General features: G+C 37.9%; 1 protein-coding gene across 1 annotated transcript in view; it reads left to right on the top strand.

Annotated features, from left to right (window-relative positions):
- Positions 1-17,135: 17,135 nt before the first annotated feature.
- The window catches only part of Smp_000370 (hypothetical protein), a gene marked incomplete at both ends in the record, with an annotated part of 18,172 nt that continues 14,639 nt past the window's right edge, over positions 17,136-20,668 (top strand). Inside the window, one exon of the mRNA XM_018791405.1 lies at positions 17,136-17,155. Coding sequence (XP_018645354.1) covers positions 17,136-17,155 — 20 coding nt within the window. The remainder of the gene's footprint in view (positions 17,156-20,668) is intronic.

Here is a 20,668-nt window from a genome sequence, read left to right as displayed (position 1 = left end):
AGGGAAAATAATCGGATAAACTGTCTAATTAAAGATTATCTAACGCACTTATGGGCAGGATGAAAACAAGAGACAGTGAAGTGAAGTTAGCGCTCAATAAATTGAACAAGAAAAAAAAATAAAACTTTCATTCGTAGTATTAGTTGAAACACTTTGACTGAACTTACGAAAATATGAAAATGGTAGTTAATCCGCCACCATATATATCGTAAAATAATACTGGCTTATTGATCTTAAGGTCTGTGATCTTAAGGAAAAAGGCTTAACTTGAATTTCTAACACATAGAGACTCTGTTTTTAGACTTCACAGCTTTCTCGATTGCACTTAAAATTTGGCATCATAAGACATGCAATAACTCTGCCTGTCCAGAGCCCAGATAGAGGAGGAAGATTAGAGGTGGAGCCAGCAACTCCATCCCATAGGAAACAACCTTTTGAAAAAACAATAACCAGGAGCTACAATTTGAATCATTTAAACTCTGCCCTCCGAGTTGAAGGATCCTCATTCATAAGAATGATGAAGACTCGTTGTGAAGTTGACATTTTTCGGAAGTCACGAAGCCGATGCCCCTTCTAACAACCAGAGCAACACTCTTTATAGGTACATGGAACGTCCGGACAATATAGGAGATTTACAAATTTATGTGCATTCAACAAATTGGTTATAAGTGGCACTATATTTCCACACAAACGCATGCACAAAATTACATGGATCTCACCGGCCCACACCATGGAGAACCAGAGATCGTATTTGCTTCAGTAAAATTTTCACAAATACAATAGATGATGTGAGAACCAGGAGTGAAGCTGATATAGCTTCAGATCACTACCTTGTGGTTGTGAACACGAAACTGATGCTAAAGAGTCGATGGGCAACTGGGGAAACAGCATTACAAAGGTTCAACACATTCTTCCTTCTAGATACCGACAGACTGTAATATTTGTACTAACTGATGATTCCTTTATACTTGATTGCGCATTTATTACGAATTCTATATATTGTATGTTAAGTTGTTCTCATCTTTCTGCCCTAAATTATATTTTTCCCGAGAATCCTTAGTAAGCGAATCAACTCAAATACCTCTAGTTATTAAACTGACATCGCAATCGAGTCACGTCTTAAACAGGTGGATATTAATTCAAGTGAGGATATCTTTAAACACTACAAGGAGCGGTTTTAAATCTGGTACATGAATAAAAGGGATGTTGATGATAATCAATTACCAGCTCATTTCCTGAAATTTATTGACAAAGAAGAATATAACCTGCTACCCGCTGAAGCACTGAAGTCAGACATAGAAATAACCGCAAGCATGCTTCACACTCGACTCAGGAAGATTTGGGAGGAAGAACAAGCACTGTAAGACCCACTGTGAATGTTTTGTGTGTGAAAATCCTTCCATGTATACACTTGCAATTTGTTCTCACTGATTCCTTCAGCTGTACATTTTGTTCGTCTATTTTGATCCCATTTAAGATGGCAATATTTATGTTTTACTATAATTTTTTTTTCTTACGCCTTCGATGAGTTTCTACGTTTCTTCCTGAAATGTATTCAAGTTGTTTTAGTTGATACTTAATCTTGGCGTCGGCCGTGATGATTTGTTCCCTCTTTGAATGTGTTGCTTGCATTGACTCAAACTGTGCATTTTTGATTGTGAATCGAAGTACTTTTCCAGAATGGGAAACACTCTGATTATAAAGTAAATAAATATTATCTTTCGAATGAATCTGTACGTGATCTGTCCAAAAAAGATAGGATAACATTTATCTGGTGCGCTTGGTAATTTTCTTGCATTCCTTATCAACTTGTTTATTTGCTGTCATTTAGATTGATTATTGAGTGAACAATTATTGGTTGAATAACTAGGTGGCAATATTTACCCAGGTAATAATGTACGTTAATATTTACAGTGAAATCTAGAACCGTCATTTACCCAATGAACTTATTCGGGTTTCAACTGGGCAATAGCGCGTATCTAAACTAGCTAGACAAATATTCTTTAGTGCAAGCAACAGTTTGCATTTTACAAGTACTGCGGGGTGGGTTACTTATATCCACATAAGTACTATATGGTGATGGTCAGGCATAGAATGCATTTAAGTAAAAGATCGATGAAGAAAGAACAGGTACGGAACGCAATTGGTATGAAAGTGTATGAACAATAAGATCAGAGACGATGGACTGATATTTGCACAAGGAATAGTCAAGATTGAGAAAATTGATTGGTAGTTTGCAAATTATATGTTTACTGTATGGTTGTCAGATTTCAGTAAAATAGTCTGTAATTTACTTGTCAAATACACTCGATTGTCTACACTCGTGTTCGTGTTCACTACAGTACCACAGACAGACTGGAAAGAAGGATACCTAATCAAGATATCAAAGAAAGGGGATCTGAGCAAATGTGAGAACTACAAAGGCATCCCGCTGTTGTCAGTACCAGAAAACGTTTTCAACAGGGTATTGCTGAACCCGATGACGGACGTGGTAGACGCCCAACTTCGAGACTAACAGACCGGATTCCGTGAGGATCTGTTGGCCACAGACCAAATTGGGACGCTACGAATCATCGTTGAACAATCAGTTTAGTGGAACTCGTCACTTTACATCAACTTAATTGACTATGAGAAGGCGTTTGACAGTGTGAACAGGAGAAAATTATGGAACCTTCTTCGACACCATTGTGTACATGAGAAAAGCGTCAACAACGTCTGGAATTCATCCCACAGACTAAACTGCAAAGTTGTGCACAGAGAACAGCTGAAAGACGCATTCCAAGTGAGGATCGAAGTCAGACAAGATTGCCTACTCTCCCAATTTCTCTTTCTCTTGGTGGTTGACTGGATTATGAGGACCTCAACATCTGAGGAGAAGCACTGAATACAACGGACAGCTCACAATCAACTAGAAAATTTGACTTCGCAGATGACCTAGCCCTCCTATCCCATACACACGAACAAATGGAGATGACGATGAGTAGTGTAGCAGCAGCCTGTGCATTAGTAGGCCTCAACATACACAAAGGAAAAAGCAAGATACTCAAATACAACAAGGAGAACACCAACCCAGTCACACTTGATGGACAAACTCTGGAAGACGTAGAAACATTCACGTACCTGGGAATCACTATTGATGAACAAGGATGATCTGATGGAGACGTAAATACGAGGAAAGACAAATCAAGGACCACATTTCTACAATTGAAGAACATATAGAACTAAAAACAACTGTCAACCAATGTCAGAGTCACAATCTTCAATACGAACATCAAAACAGTCCTACTGTACGGAGCTGAAACTTTGAGAACTACTACAACTATCATCAAGAAGGTACAAGTATTTATAAACAGTTGTCAAAAGCAAGGTACTCAACATCCCACTGACCGGATTCCATCAGCAACAGCTTTCTATGGGAGAGGACAAACCCAGCTTCTAGCTGTAGAGGAAATTAAGAGAAGACGTTGGAAGTGGATAGGACACACATTGAGGAAATTACCGAACTGCATCACGAGGCAATCCCTAACTTAGAATCCTGAAGGGAAGAGGAAAGACGGAAGGCCAAAGAACACATTACGCCAGGAAATGGAAGCAGGTTTGAAAAGGATGAATAACAACTGTAAAGAACTGGAAAGGATTACCCAGGTCAGGTTTGGATGGAGAGTGCTGGTGGGTGGCTTATGTTCCTGCACTAAGTGTAACAGACGTATATATGTAAATAAGTAACTTCGAATAAACTGTTTACTATGAAGTTTTGTTTTTTATATCAACTTTACAGTTAGAATAAACCCACGAAACTAACATTATTTCCAGCTAGTTGCAGACATGACCACGTAACATCCTGGTATTAAAATGTCGTTCATTTTGTATTATATGTGATTTATGGGTCTGTATTGATTGCCCAAATTCAAGGATTTTCAAAATGAAATGCTGTTTAGTGTAGTAGAAAAGATAATTGATGGTATTTAATCAATGGAAAGAACGTTTGTACCACCAAGTGTTGTCTGTGACTCTCAAATTAATTTGCGACAGAAATGGTTGAAATTTTAATGATTGTAATATGTCGGACTGTCTATCTTTCTCTTTATATTAGCTCTTGAATGAGGTCTTCAGGTTGATAGTTATAATAATGGCTTAACTGAAATTTATGAATATGTAGTGACTTTGCCTCGATAATCAATCACCTTTTTAACCGCTATCATATAGATTCCAACGGTGTTTGAAATCAGAAGGCAATAAGAAGCGACAACTACAAGTTATTAGTGAATAACACGGGTAACAAAGCTATAAGCACATCAAGCATATTTGAAGCAGAGAGACTAATGTGTGTGTAAGCGAACACAGGCGAATTCATAGTCGAATTGAATAAGGCGCAGCTAGGCAAAGCAAACGTTAATAATAGGTTTAGAGTACCTATATATACATGGGGAAAGAAAATGATTCGTCAAGTGACATTTAAGCTATCAATATTTTAGCCAGAGTCTATCATGTGATCAAGCAAAGACGTTCATACGGATGTGATAGTAATCATAATATTACAAAGAAATATGAGAGTTGTTACTGTTGCGATAAGATTGTCTGTTAAACAAGTTAATACAAGGGATTAACCATAATCGAAATTGATTGTAGAAGAGTTGCTATAAATGATGAGTTACTGCATTTAGCGCATGCAGATATAAGAATCATGTCTCCATAGTTTGTCGTGACTATGAACAAATAAATTGTGGTTTTATTAAATTATTACAGTTACACCCGGTAAAAAAAAATGTAAGAAAACAGAGTGAGACCTCTGTGTTTGATGCCGAATCGGATTGTGGGGAGGAGATTCGAGGAATTTAAATTCCACAGCGTGTTAAGACGGACCTCGCTGACAGGTCAGTCATTTTTCATAAGTTGAGAGAATCTTCCGAAAAGGAACCAGAGGCTAGATTTTAGCACAACCTCATCCACATCAAGTCCTTAATAAGCAAGCTACTCCCAAAAACAGTTTCAGTAGTTAGAATCTGTAAGCTTTATAAAATAGGACAAAAAGTGGATTCTGAAAGTACTCATAAAAGCCGCCTCTTAAAGGTTACCTTCGCTTCGGCTGAAGAAAGAAACCTGACGTTGGAAAACCCACGCAAACCGATTGGATATGGGATATACGTCCATGATGATCTCAGTCTGGTTGACCGTATTAAGAGACGATTGGCAGAATTAGAAATGAATGAATGCCACCAAAACGGTGAAAAGACCTCACGTTCAGAAGTTTTTGGATTCGGGACAAAACGATCTCCAAACCACTCTGGATGATAAAGCGAAGTTCTCTACAGAATTAAATGTGTGCTACACAAATGCTCGCAGCCTACAAAATAAAATGGCGGAGCTGAAGACACTGGTGGATATAGAAGACCCGGATGTCATTGCTGTCTCAGAAACATGGTTTAAGTCAGAAGTGATTGAAAACGAAATCCAGTTGACTGGCTTTTTATCCATGGAGGTCAATAGACAGACCGTAAGGGCGGTGTGGTCATCCTGTATACGAGGGGTACCTTGACCACACGAACTGCCGAGACAGTAGTACATGACTCAGGAACATGTGAACAGGTCTGTTTCAGGCTGAAGTGTAGACGGTAAGATATTGGATTAGTTGTAGTATGCTGCAATCCAGGATGTGTAGTAGATAACTTCCTCCTAATCAATCTTAAGTCCTGGTGTAAGAGTGGTGAATGCCTAATTGTAGGCGACCTTAATGCGCCGTATGTAAACTGGGGAGAAGTAGAAGTAGGTTCATCAATAACATCGTTTGATTGCGAATTGCTACAAACCATAAATGCCCCAGCTTTATTCCAACACATTAGAGATCCTACCTGATGTGACCTACAAAACTCCTCATCTCTCTTTGACCTAATCTTCACACACTGTGATAATGTCAGTCACATAACTTTCTTCCTACCTTTAGAGAGAAGTGATCATGCAGTCATCTTATTCAATTTCATGGCTGAAAGGGCCTGTCAAACAGTTGTGCCGGCCCTTCCTAACATAAGGAAGGCAGACATGAAGGGGGTTAACTCTGCGGCCTCGGCTGAAAACTGAATAATTGGCTCAGGAGCATCAGCAGGAGAGGCGTGAACTCATTTTCGGCAGTTACACAATCAAGTAACCAACCACTCATACCCTGTATAGTCTCAAAGAAGAAGAGGCACGGCCATTCCTGGATGGGCCAGGATATTCGACATATACTAAGACAAAAGAAGAAATGTTGGAACGTTGACACCAGCCCTCGCACAGCAAGTACGATGGAACGCTACAGGGCGGTAAGAAGTAAGTGTATAATTAAAATCCAAGAAGCTCAGGAAAAATATGAAATGCATATAGCCGGATCTGCAATCAAGAAGTCTACGAGACGATTCTCGTATATAAATTACAGAACAAGGATGTAGCATTGAATTCTCAACCTAATTAAGGAAGGGAGGGGATCTGAAACGATAGAGGCTGATCAGGAGAAAGTAGATGCTATGGTAAACTATTTGGGGTCAGTTTTCACTCATGAGTTCCTTCTAGACGGAAACCTAGACCAAATACAAAGTCAACAAACTGTTTGTTCACCGTGAGATTCGATCAAGATGATGAACTCAAACCATTTATATATGCACTTGTTGGTTGAACTTTATAGTGTCGCTTTATTTTTGATTTCGAATAAATGATGCGTTTTTAATACTTTCGAAGTTTTCAATCGGTTTCGCTCTTACCATATTCGAAGTTTTACATTGTTCGATTGTATCTTTGGATCCAAACTCCTCCTAATTCTGTTATATTGTTACGGAGATCCTATTCGCGGATAATCTAAGACGATTGGGCATTCGGTCAGCAACCACATTCCGTAGAAAACAACGTTGTTAAACAAATGCTGGCCGAAAAAATAAACCATTTAAAATCTCCCTTCGAGTCGAAGGAAAAATTAAAACGCCTAATGATGAAAGCGGAGCATCGTCGAAAGTCACTAGGTCGATGGCCCTTCTAACAGACAGACCAACAATTAACATACGTTCACGGAATGGCTTGACAGTGTGTGGGAGACCGGGAAGGTCAATCAGATAGTTGAGGAAATGGGGAGATACAACTTCACGGTGCTATGAATAAATAAAACCTATTGGACCATTACTGGACAGAAGAGAATAGTTTCAGGAGAGATGGTGCTGGAAAAATACACGACAGACCTAGCAATGACAGCGGAAAAAGCCATGAGGGAAGGAAATACGAAACAGCTAAGTGGAACAACGAATAATCAGACAGGGAAATATGGTAAATCGTAACGACCGTTCAACGACAAAGAAGGCAAGTCAGTCGCTGAGACCCCAAAACGCAGACAGACGCATTTCAAGTGAGGATCGAAGTCAGACAAGATTGCCTACTCTCCCAATTTCTCTTTCTCTTGGTGGTTGACTGGATTATGAGGACCTCAACATCTGAGGAGAAGCACTGAATACAACGGACAGCTCACAATCAACTAGAAAATTTGACTTCGCAGATGACCTAGCCCTCCTATCCCATACACACGAACAAATGGAGATGACGATGAGTAGTGTAGCAGCAGCCTGTGCATTAGTAGGCCTCAACATACACAAAGGAAAAAGCAAGATACTCAAATACAACAAGGAGAACACCAACCCAGTCACACTTGATGGACAAACTCTGGAAGACGTAGAAACATTCACGTACCTGGGAATCACTATTGATGAACAAGGATGATCTGATGGAGACGTAAATACGAGGAAAGACAAATCAAGGACCACATTTCTACAATTGAAGAACATATAATAATAATAATAATAATAATAATAATATATTTCTGCATTAGCAGGTACACGCCATTTTTACAGGCATGATCTACAATTTACAACATATACTGGTTCACAGTATGCATCCCAAGCAAGCTTGTTTAGTAATTATAATCTATAAAAGTTGATAGCAGTTCATTCGTTCAGATATAATGTGTTTTCATAAGAATAGTTTCCAAAGGGGCATAGCGTCCACGTTATATACCAGATCCAATCTCGACAAAAAGTGTAATAGGGTTTCGCTAGTGCTAAGTATTTATGTAATGCAGCTTTTTAAGTTTATAGTTGTTATAAAGTAGGCTTGTGGAGCGCCTGGTTCGAGCTATGACCTTGGGAAAGCGCGTTCTTCAAGCTTGTTCCAGATGTCAGAAGTTACATAGCTTCACCCTCAGAGCAAGATTCTGAAGAGAAAAAATAAAAGAGAAACGGAGGAGCAGCAAGGCATTTGGATATGAGCGATAATCAATGCTTAACATTTATTAGTGGAACAGACGGAGGTATGATAAATTATTAGATTAAATTGGTACTAGCTCATGTTGCAATAGTGAACTGCGATTAGGGGCTCCAGAAGAGAGAAGACAGTGATAAAAAACAATGAGTTGTGATATTTATCAAGGTGGAGTAGGTTCCAATGAAGGAGGGAAGTCAAGGTTGGAATGAGGAAGAACAGAGAGTGCATATAGAGAGTAGAGTGTTAAGTAAAATAGCAACCATATCCTTTACAGTCAGTTTTCTTTCTCATCCGATGCCTGCCACACAGTGTTCATGTAAAAGTCCGAGTTAGCATGTTAAAGGTTGTCTTAGTAGAATAGTTAATCCAGCACAAAAATTAGAAACATGAGTCTTAATGGTGAGTGTAGGTGAACAATCTCAATATCACAGATCTATTGACTTGTTCTCATCCATAAAGAGCCTGATACAAACAAAATGTTCTGCCCCACAAACACGGGTGGATTGAAATCTTCGCCCACACCATCAGTGCTTGCTGGTCAGTAACTCCACCCTCCCTCCTTTATATATATAGAACTAAAAACAACTGTCAACCAATGTCAGAGTCACAATCTTCAATACGAACATCAAAACAGTCCTACTGTACGGAGCTGAAACGCGGAGAACTACTACAACCATCATCAAGAAAGTACAAGTTTTCTACGTGTAATACCAAAGATCCCTTGACCAAATAATATCGACGGCAATCTATTTTGGGAGAGGTCAAACCAACTTCTTTATTAACAAGAATGTGAGAGAGGACGCTTAAGTTGGAGGAATAATACATTGATGAAGTCATCGGACTGCATCACGAGACAAGCCCTAACTTGCTGTCCTGAATGGAATAAGAGGAGAGACAGGCTGAAGAGCAGGTTGCTTCGATAACTGGAGGCAGACATCTGTAGAAAACATTGCAATCGGAAGCAACTGGAAAGGAGATTCCAGGACAGGGTTAGTTAAGAATCTCGGTCGGTGACTTTTGGTCCACGAGGGTTGACAAGAGCAAGTGAGCAAGTACTATTCTCCTTTATGGTTTAGTGTTTCTTCTTGACTGAGAAATTATTTTCGATTGTGTCAGTAGGTTTTTACAAAATGTCTACCCCTCTTATAAACAACATGCTTAAGGTGATTTTCAGTTTATTTTCTGTCAACATGCTTACTAAAAGTACCTCCAGTAAGTTTTATCACGTTTTTATTCAGAAACTTATCGGGTATTATTGTCCCTTGATCTATATAAATGGATTGGTTTAACTGAAGAAAGCGACTCACATTCGCTAGATTAAGCATCAGAAATGTCAATTTCTCTACTGTTGCGTTCCTCACATATTCCGAAAACTAGTTAACACCTCAATCAAAAATTACCGCATCAAGAGTGTGATGATGAATAAGTCCTCAAAATAAATAGTTCTTCAGGTCTTTCTTTTGACAATGACCTCCTTACTTCTACTGGAAATACTCGTAGTTGATATGGCTCGATCAAACATCTGCACCAGATCACGATTGGGTACGTCGTGTTACGCACTTCCCACAATAACTAGTCACCTTAATTTATATACATATCGACGCATTAACCATCTGTAGAGTATATCCTAGAAACTCTTTATCCTTGACTTCTGCGTAGATTGGTGTTAGAATCCTCGGTTATAAAAGTGTGTAGCGGTAAATAAATCCCCAAAATCAATAGCTTTGTAAGTGTTCGACATTGGATGCCGACCACATTAGTTTTAATGAACTCATTTATCTGAAGGCGCTCGGTCATGAATCCGTATGAGATCATGGCTTGGGACGGCGTGCGCGACGTCTCCTGCGATCACTAGCCAGATTAGATCAGTCACTCCTCGATATATTGGTAACCCATCAAATATATCTTCGAACTTCCTCGATTCTGACTTTTGATTTTACTGGGTGGGTGCGATTCAATTATAGGTGTTACTGGTAAAGTGGTTTAAAACTACAATACCCGTAGTATCTTCAAGTTTTACGGACTACAGCGTTGTCAATCATAAAATATATTTGATATCTTTAATGGTACGGGTTGATTAATATTTTGTGACTCATTGCATTGTGATAGATTATCCTGATCATCGGGTTTCAAACAATCTTCTTGTCTCTCTCAAATTTCCTTCGGGATATTGGTTATACAGAAATCTAAGAATTTTCCCAGGCAGTAGGGTACCAACTACATACTTTAATTGTGTTACAGGTTGATCTAGGGATAAATTCCTACAAAAATTGGACGAATGAGACAAATGTGCCATGTATAAACATCAATTTTACATACTGAGTTACAGTCGGTGGGTAGTTTAAATCCTTGAAAGTATTCTAATTAGTTTTCAGAAAGCATGAAGCAAGTCCCACCATATGTCAAATTAGGGTTTTACATCCATATTGAATAGCTCGCTTACGTTTTCGCCATGGATATTTCTTATAAAGCACGGGTACCTACTCGTGATCTGGTACGGATGCATGACAAGAGCCTCCAGTTGTGTGAGTCCAGTGAGAATAATGAGGTCAGTGTCAATGTCCGAAATCTGAAAAAACTATTTATTTTGGGGATTTATTTACCATTACACACCCACAGTCTCCTATTTCTCTCATGCCTTGAACCATTCGTGTACACAACCTTTAACCACTACTGTTAGTTGTGCCAGATACGCTAAAGAAAGAACAAAAAAGATGGCGATGAAGGTTTGAAAGAAAAGTATATCTGAATGTAGGCGGTGATAGATGGATGATACATTACCGAGCTAGCGATATGGATTAAATGAAGTATCTCTTGTGGGGTGTCACCAGACATCGCCACAATAAGTAACCAAACGTCTTCAGTTAGGAGTGTACGTTAAAATTGACGGGGTCACTATGAGAGCCGAATCTTTATTGGAGTTATTGACCACGGTTTCTTCAAAAATGATTTTAAAATATCTGAATTATAAGGTTCATTCATAATGGATAGTCAGTAATTATGCATTATTCTACAGAATGATCTCAAAGTAATTGTGAAGCTACTGAGGCATATGTTGAGACCTACTTAAATATATTCAGATTATTTAAAATCCATTATTTACCAACTTCACTTTAACAAGACTTATTGTTTTAATTTTTCAAACTTTGCGTTGTAGAGCGGGTTGTCAAGGGCAAGGCGGTGATGACGTTCGTTACAAGTGCAGGTTCGTTTTATTAATCTTCCCAAAACTGTCAGTGCGTGTTAAGACAATTAAACGAAAATGTTAAGAAAGCAATTTCTCAGAGTTTTTCGGTGCGTGAATTTCAACGAATGTACTACGCTGTTAAAAAAAGCTTTCGATTCTGTACTTGGCAACCAGGACGAATGCTTCCTATGGGTTATATATAACAGTCAGCGACATTTTAAGACTTCGAGAGTATTCATATCTTTCTAATTGGACTTTTGTATACTACTAAATCAAAAATACCGCATGATGCCACTGATAAAAAGGATATACATCCTAACATTTGTTACTGTGTGTCTTGCATGATCATACATTTCTTGGAGAAAAACCATTAAAAGATCAAACATCAAGAAATATGTAAATATATCCTTTAAATATATAGATGAACAAGTTAGTAATGATCGAACTGGCTTGGTTTTTCGCGATTAATAAGCACTGTATTTTCGTCAAACAGTAAAACTAAAAGCTAGTAGAACGGCTGCTTGGACCAATCAATTCGCCTTACTCCGGCATTCAGTAACCATGTAGTCATCTCATTCTTTGATTACCCCTCCCATAAGTTCTTCCAGTTTACGTTAGCTAGCATCCAATATAAAGATATTCGGCATCTTTTGGACAGCGTTTCGCTGTTTCTACAAATATGTCATTTAAGAAATAAGTGTCTTAATCACGACATCCTACACTTATTTCTTAGAGTGCCCACAGATTTTCAATCGATATTGAATACCCTTCCTCTCAGTTTTCAGTGTATATTCAAAGTTGAATTCACGTGTCAATCTATGCTAGACCACCATTGAAAATCTGATAGCACTAGACGGACGTTTGGGATTAAGCAGTGTACATCCACGATCGTTTAGCGCTCTCAGGTTTTCAATTGTAGTCCACCTTAGAATGACCCGTGGATTGACCATGAGAATACGACAATCCACAAATTCCCGTAATTTACAATGGTGTGTATGTCAACTCGTCTGTGGGTTTCGTATACTTTGGAACATCTTTAAAAGTCTTTAGGTTGAGTTAGTGTTTGTATTAGTAATTTGGTTGCATAAATAAGAATTCTAATTAATGAAACACCCAAAATAGGTCAGAAATATCTTTCTATAAGCATTGGGCGCTACGGTCATAGTGGCTTTGTCGGCCATTTATGTTGAACCTCTGCATCGAGGTAGCAGATACAGTCAGAAGTTGTCCCGTCGGTGGTTCAGAAAAGTTTCTTTCGGTTGAAGGAGCTCCTTCGATGCCTATAAAGTATCTAATTTAGAGGTACACCAAGATAACATGTTTTCTCAGGGACCTATTGTCATAGCTCCTGACCTAGATGTTCAGTCCCCAAGTTTCTAGAGCGGCGTTAAGAGATGCTGTCCTTTCAAGACGGGATGGTGCTTGCTGTCAGCTTGGGATTGGGGTTTTCTAGCTCCCCTAGGTGGCTCCCTCGTACCCAATAAACCAGCTTGAGCACCTCATTTCGGTCTTTTTTTATCATTGTAAGAACATTGCCACGTGAAGAAAACCAGTGAGTTTTCACAATCAGAGAATATAAATATATTGATGTATTCAAACATACCGAAAGCCCTTTTAGGGCATTCAAGATGTACACTAGTAGTCGAACTTACGACGACTTCTGGATAACTTTTACAAATGGTATTGCAGTGGATAAACAACCTTTCATCTCGTTGTTAGGACTTGCTGAAAAATGCTTCCCCTGAATGCTACTTATTCAAGAACTGTCTTCCCTCAAATTTCGGGAGTGAGACAGTAAAACAATGTTGTAAAGTACTTATCACATTTTGTTGTAGTTTTTTTAAAGCTCATATGACTATACTCCGTGAATGAAAATACTGAATCAATTTAATTTTTACCCAATCCACATTGAGGGATATACTTCTGCTAATTAATATCTACTTGTCAGTCAGTTATATGCAATTTAGAACCTGCTACTAATGTACATCAGTTCAAGTTATTACATCCCATTAGCACACCGAGATGAAATTGTCAAAACAAATGCCGGAATAATACAGATATTATCAGTATCAGTAGTGATGTAAACGACTTGGCGTCAGCGATATGATTCGCGAGGAAAATATTTACTGATATATAATCATAGTCTTAACTATGATATTTTTAAAAATATCCAACCATGTTAATCTTTGCAAAAAATTGTTTTAAAGATAATAGTTATTTGTACTTTTAGGTAACATTGTTGATAGGCAACCCTGGGGTATACGTTACTTTAAACAATTACTTCTCAATCTTTTCAACATCATTTGTCTGTTGTAAGTCGATATTTTATCATATATTCACCTACTCTTTCAGTATTCGGACACTCTTACCTTTAGACGTAAGTTCCTATCATTAAAAGTGACAGGCTATTTGTAGCTTTTTCGCCAGAAAACATCTAGTCAAAGAAATTCATGGGATGGAAGGTTAGTCACCCAAATTCTTGTTGACAAACTTATGGTGTTATAGACCACCTCGGCCACCTGGACGTTTTGGTGGATTTGGAGGCTGTAGAGGTAATGATCTACCTAGTATTTCTATCAGGTTTATATTAAACTCCCTAATATCATATCCTATAGCCCTCATTTCAGTCAGTCATCTACAACTCAGGACCAAGCATATATGCATTGGTTCAAGTTGCCATACCTCATTAGCACAACAAGATGAACACCAAGTTTATGGTAGTTACTTCAATGGTAGTAATATATACAAACAAAGATTGCATATAAGGATATAATACAGGAAAAAAATTAATTCGTAGAAAGGAAGGTATCAAGTTATTATAATCTCACTATTTAAGGGAAAACAAACAGTGTATACACCTACGCCAATTTGATCGATTTTGAGCCATGTCACCTAGAGTCTCCAGCCACGATGGTCGCGCGAACCCTAACCATGTAGTCTATATCTATCAACATAGCTCAGACTAGAAGTTAGTAACATTATGGACTGATGCCACGCTTTTGTTTGACCGCCTCTAACTTGCTTCTATCCATCTCCAACACTAGTCAGCATTGCGCGCCGTGGTAATCGGTGGTTGGGCATGCGTAATACATGACCCAACCATCTCAGTCGATATGGATCCATAATCTCAACCGATTTATCATCATCTCCTTATGCCCTACGTCTAACCTCACCATTACTTACCCGGTTATCCCAGCGAACGTGAACAATATTTCTAAGACATCTGAGATCAAATACTAGTAACTTACGAATATCTTCTCTTAACGGCTGCGTTTCGCAGCCGTAAAGTAGAACAGAACGAACTGCCGTTCGGTATACTCGTTCTTTTATTGATGACCCTCCTTTGGACATAACGTGACTCTTACTCTTCCAAAAACATGTAGTGCGTAACTGTCGAGAAATATGACTTTATGAGGGCTATAGGCATTTTTCTCACTAAAAGAGTCTGAGATAGTTTTTGTATATTATTATTTATTATTTAAACACATAAATATTGATACAAGGAAGCACCAGATACATATGCGCCGCACAAATCTCATTCGATTTGTGTGAGGGCTATGATACTGCCCAGGTGCCCAAACTGAAGCAGGAGATAGTATTTGTACCTCATTAACAACGCGTAGTAGAGTAACTTTGGTTGTCTTAGCAAGGAGTACTTGTGAAATTGTATGTCATTAAGTCGTGCTACGAACTCTCACAGTATTCTTCAACAAACGTCAGTTATCCCAAGTTTAAGCGGGGACAGAGGATGCACAAAACTGTTGTGTTGCTCACAAAATCCACGTATGTCTGAACACCGATTACCACGACGCGCTATGCTGACTAGTGTTGGGGATGGTTGGAAGAGAGTTAGGGGCGGCTAGACCAAAACGTGGCATCAGTCCTTGAAATCACTAACTTCTAGTCTAAGTCACGTCGGTAGATGCAGCCTACTTGTCTGGGGTCCGCTTGACTATCGTAACCAATGGTTGGAGACTCTGGGTGACATGGCTCAGAATCGATCACAATGGCGCCGATGTCTACACTCTTTATCTTCCCTTAAACCTTGAGACTAAAATTGCTTCATAACTTTTTTCCTTCCTATACTATATCCTTATATACAACCTTTCTTTATATATTACCACCACTAAATTAACTACTTCTATGAATTCAGTGTTCATCTTGTTGTGCTAACGAGGTATGGCAACTTTGACCGATGCATATATGTGCCTGGTCCTACGTTGTAGCTGACTGACTGACTGAAAATCCACAGTATAGTTTCTGCTATGCCTAGGGTTTAGGTAAAAGGCCACTTCAGATAGTAATTTGTTTACTTGTATGTAGTATAGCTGACAACTTACTGAAGTATGAACTGTAAGTACTATGAATCAAAATCGGTCAGATACTCCATTTCCACTTTCCTAAAACACCAAGAAGCAACCAGCCAGTACAATGCAGAAAAATGTCAAAATATTAGTTCGATAAGAAAGCTCGTTAATTAGGACACTTAACTTTTGATCAGTGAATAGGATAAATTGAAAGCAGTTATGGTAACTTAAGTGGACCTTTTTACCTATATTCGAGCTATTTGGCACGTAGATTTCTTCTTCAATTCCTTGCGTGCATATTTTTTCTAGTTCATATAATCACTTTTACTTTTTTGTTCATTTTGTTGATTTCCTGTCATCTTATTTATCTGTTTGAGCACATAAACATTGATACAAGGGGGCTTTATATACATATGCACCACACAATGCGGCTAGTAGTAATCCTTGATTTGTGTGAGGGCTGTGATCCTGCTCGGGTGCCCAATGTCAGTGTACTAATAGAAAATATGACACCTCAAACTGGAACGTGTCGCACTAGGCTGTATGTTCTATTTGCCATTCTTTCATATTCCACTTCACTTGTGGAAGCATAGACAGTTACAGCGAGTGGCTCTCTCACAACATATGTAGTTTTTTTACTTACTACATCAATCTGTAATTAAAGTACGTTGTGTTTTTTTCATTGAGGTAGTTTATACTAAATACTGAAATTTAGTAGACTTCCTGAGATTTTTAAGGGTTGTACAGAAGTTTCCTGTTGATTTTTCCAGCACCAAATCGATCAGGCTTCATTAGCGTTCGGAATTTTTGTAAGTATTCTTCAATGTTAACTAATCTGAGTTGTATTTGATTGTAGTTATCTGTGGAATCCACTCTAAGCTCGTTATCTCTACAATGACGTCTATTTAGTGGATTAAAACATCTGATCGGTCCTTACCTGTTAATTAAGCCATTGACGTAACAATTTAAAGTGCATTCGTTGTTTTCTTCGTATAGTTAGTATTTTCCTCCATTTTTTGTTTTAGGTGCTCCAAGTGCTCCACCAATGGCTGGTGGAGGATGAGGTTAAACAGTCTTTGGAATTAATAGTAGTCAATTACAAATTCCAAAGACTGTGAATCGAATAATTTGTTGTCAAACATTTAAATCATATCTGGGTATATGACGGTTGTCTGGAAAATCTCGTCTGCAGATCTAGGCAACTTGATGACCAACATTATTTTCTTTGTAAAAATCCCTATCAATCAATCTAATTTTTATTTTTACAATAAACATCGCTTCTTTATTTTCCAGAAAACTTACGTATTTCGTGTTTGTTTTCACGGCTGATTCATTACTAGTGCAAAATAATTTATTATATCAGGAAAACTATGAGTTTCTCAACTGACGGGTAAATTGCAGTTTGCTATTCAAAATGTCGTTTATTTCAGAAGAATAAGAGTCTTATTTTCGATTCAGTTGATGTACTTTGTTCGACTTGAGCTGGTAAATAAATACACTTGTATGTAGCGCTAGTTTCAAATCGATTTGATATCTATCGCTGACTAGTATATTAGGTGCGATTTTAGTTTGTCGATTTCGGAGGTCGAAGCAATAGATTTTCAATCTGCAGGTACCGTGTTCAACACACTTTTGGCTATCTTTGTGGCATCTCTAAATCATGTAAATCGATTATGCCTCTGAAGCTAAGCAAATAAATCTGTGCTTGGTAAGTCACGATTCACGGAAACTGGATCGACTCAAAATACCGAAGAATTATAGTTTCTTATTTGGAAATATAGGATGACACTTCATTGTAGTCGGTAAATCACACTGGTATTTTGTGATTGTTTATCACACAGGCGTCCTTTATGTAAAACAATGGACCTCAATCAATTTGTGTAGTTTCTAAATTTCTTTGTTTTCAACAGTTACAGCGGTAGACATTTAGTTAGTTATTCACCGAAATTCTGAACAGTAGATATGAAATCAAATTTTCGTCCTTTGTACCCCTCGCGTACCTGCTTCAGTTTGGGCACCTGGGCAGTATCACAGCCCCTGCACAAATCAAATGAGATTTGTGCGGCGCATATGTATTTGGTGCTTCCTTGTACCAATATTTATGTGTTGAAATAAATAAATCGCGTACCATATAATGGCTATATGCTGCTACTTCTAGACAAACTACTATTAAGAAATTCAGTAAACGGTATATTTTAAATTAAAACTAAGAAATTAAGTCGTATTGTGCAATTATCGTTTTAATAAATCACCAGTTACTGTTTCAAACTTATCAAACATTTTTCTTTCGAAACATGATTCTCATAGGACCGTTAAAGAAATAGAGTAGGTTAAGACAAAACGCCGAATAAAATACTCAAGAATGACACAGCAAGGCAAGAATAAATAAGTAATAAGCAGTTTGTCTATATCAAAGCAAAAATCGTTTCAATACACAAGGGTTAGTAAATAACTGGATTGTTTCTCCTACTACTTACCTGTATCAGGTGGGATGTAAAAGATTAATAGATAGTTAGCGTTAGATTAGCTTTTCCCCCATAACTTATCAGAGGAAGTTTGAATGTCCAATCATTTTTACACTGTTTAAATGAAAATAAAAGACAACAGTGTTTAGTGACTGGAGTCTCACTGTAGATTTATTGGTAAGCAATTGCATTTGTCCATTAATTTCACAACATCCAGTATACTTGCTGCTAAAGAGTTGTGGAAGGGATATTTCTGCACATCTTATAATTTCCATTTTTCTTATTAATTTTTGAAGCCCTCATCTAAAAGTACGTGATAAGTACACGATTGCTGATTTAAACTGTTATTTCGTTTCGTTCAACCTCGCTTTGGAATTATGGGACAACAAAGGAAGGTGACAAGATCGCTAATGCATTTGAAAGGTAATATCGTTTACCAATTATTGGTTTATATACTTGGCAACTAGCTACAAAACTACACGAATCTAATCTAGTATTCTATAAATAATTGTGTGTTGCTATTGACTTGGGAACCCGTAAAAATACTTAGAAATTATATGACAATTGTAATCTTATAGTTATTTAGGTTATTTTCTTATTTAAGCCACACTTTGCATGAGCAACATTATCACCTATGATTGTCACATCATCCAAGTACCGCTTGTACAGACACATCTTGTGAATTGAATCTTCAGCTAGATTTTCAACATATCCCTTAGACACATCGACCAACAATGGTCCTAAAGGGCTACCCATATCTACGCCATCAAGATGTCGGAAATGCTCACCCTCAAAAGTGAATTTCACATTGCCATTACATAATAATAATAAATCTTTAAGAGCTTTTACAGAAAATCGCAATGGACGGTTACTTAATGAGGTATAGTCACACAAAATACTGACAGTCTCCATAAGAGGCACATATGTAGATAGTGTTCACATCAAGGGAGTACATTGTCTTGGTTTTTATATTAATATCCATCAGGTAACTAATTAACCCAAATAAGTCTTTCAAAGAACATTAACGAAATTGATTTCGGATAGGGTTTAATGCTTTTGTCAACTATTTTGAAAGATTAAGTGTAGGTGACCGACACATTGATAGAATTGGGCGTAACGGGGTATTGAGCTTATAAATTTTTGATAGTCCATATAAATTAGGATACATCGAACCCATATGTTTTCATAAATTGAATTTCTCTTTGTTGCTAGCACCAATGTTAAGCAATTTCATGAGACTCAAGTTGATTTACCTTTCTAATTTCCGTATTCCATCAGAGTCAACACACTGCCGTACACTGAAGCATTAGCTATACGAAAACTGAAACTTCCTTTGTATGTTCAAAAACAATTTGTTCTTACTCTTGACCTATCCTGGTAATACTGATTTGTTATCCAATATGGGAATCGAACCTCGAATCCTCAGTCTCCGTGAGGACGATTAAGCTCAAGACCACTGAGTCTGTATCCCCATACTGATCTATTACTTCGTTGAATTAGTTTTGTAGAAGTTGGTTTCCAAGTTGTAGATTGTATTCGTCAAGGATTGATTTCAGTTGGAATACTACCGAATTCTTATGTAAAGCTCAGTAATAATTTACAACTATTCAAACTGAAATTTATACATCACAGTTTGAAATCGTAACAATGGCTGGATGTTTAGTGATTTAATCTGTAAGCCGAAACTTTATTATTTAATGCACATAATGACTAACTATTGATTGTCAACATTTACCAGTTGTTATGGTATATGTTCCTTCTTCATCTTCGATGTATACTTCCAGAGTATAATTAGTATACCTACATTTTAACTGATTTCATTCTTGATTAATTGTTTTGGCTGTTCATGCGAAACATTTTCGTCAGTTCTTATCTCTCAGTGTTCGTCACAATTTCGAGAAGTTCAGTCAGTCAGTCAGCTACAACGTAGGACCAGGCACATATATGCATCGGTCAAAGTTGCCATACCTCGTTAGCACAACAAGATGAACACCGGATTCTAACTTCTGGCACCCAAGTAGAATACCTACCAAAGCAAACACGTAATTTTGTAGTGGTGGTAATATATAAAGAAAGGTTGTATATAAGGATATAGTATAGGAAGGAAAAAAGTTATGAAGCAATTTTAATCTCAAGGTTTAAGGGAAGATAAAGAGTGTATACACCTGCGCGATTGTGATCGATTCTGAGCCATGTCACCCAGAGTCTCCAACCATTGGTTACGATAGTCAAGCGGACCCCAACCAGGTAGTCTGCATCTGCCAACATGGCTCAGACTAGAAGTTAGTGACTTCAAGCACTGATGCCATGTTTTGGTTTGGCCGCCCCTCTCTTCCAACCATCCCCAATACTAGTCAGCTTAGCGCGTCGTGGTAATCCGTGTTCAGGCATACGTAACACGTGGCCCAACCATCTCAGTTGATGAAGATTCATGACCT

Source organism: Schistosoma mansoni (genome assembly GCF_000237925.1).
Source record: "Schistosoma mansoni, WGS project CABG00000000 data, chromosome 3 unplaced supercontig 0044, strain Puerto Rico, whole genome shotgun sequence".
NCBI lineage: Eukaryota > Metazoa > Platyhelminthes > Trematoda > Strigeidida > Schistosomatidae > Schistosoma > Schistosoma mansoni.
The sequence above is the reverse complement of the archived record's forward strand: the minus strand, read 5'-3'. Positions and strand labels throughout refer to the sequence as shown.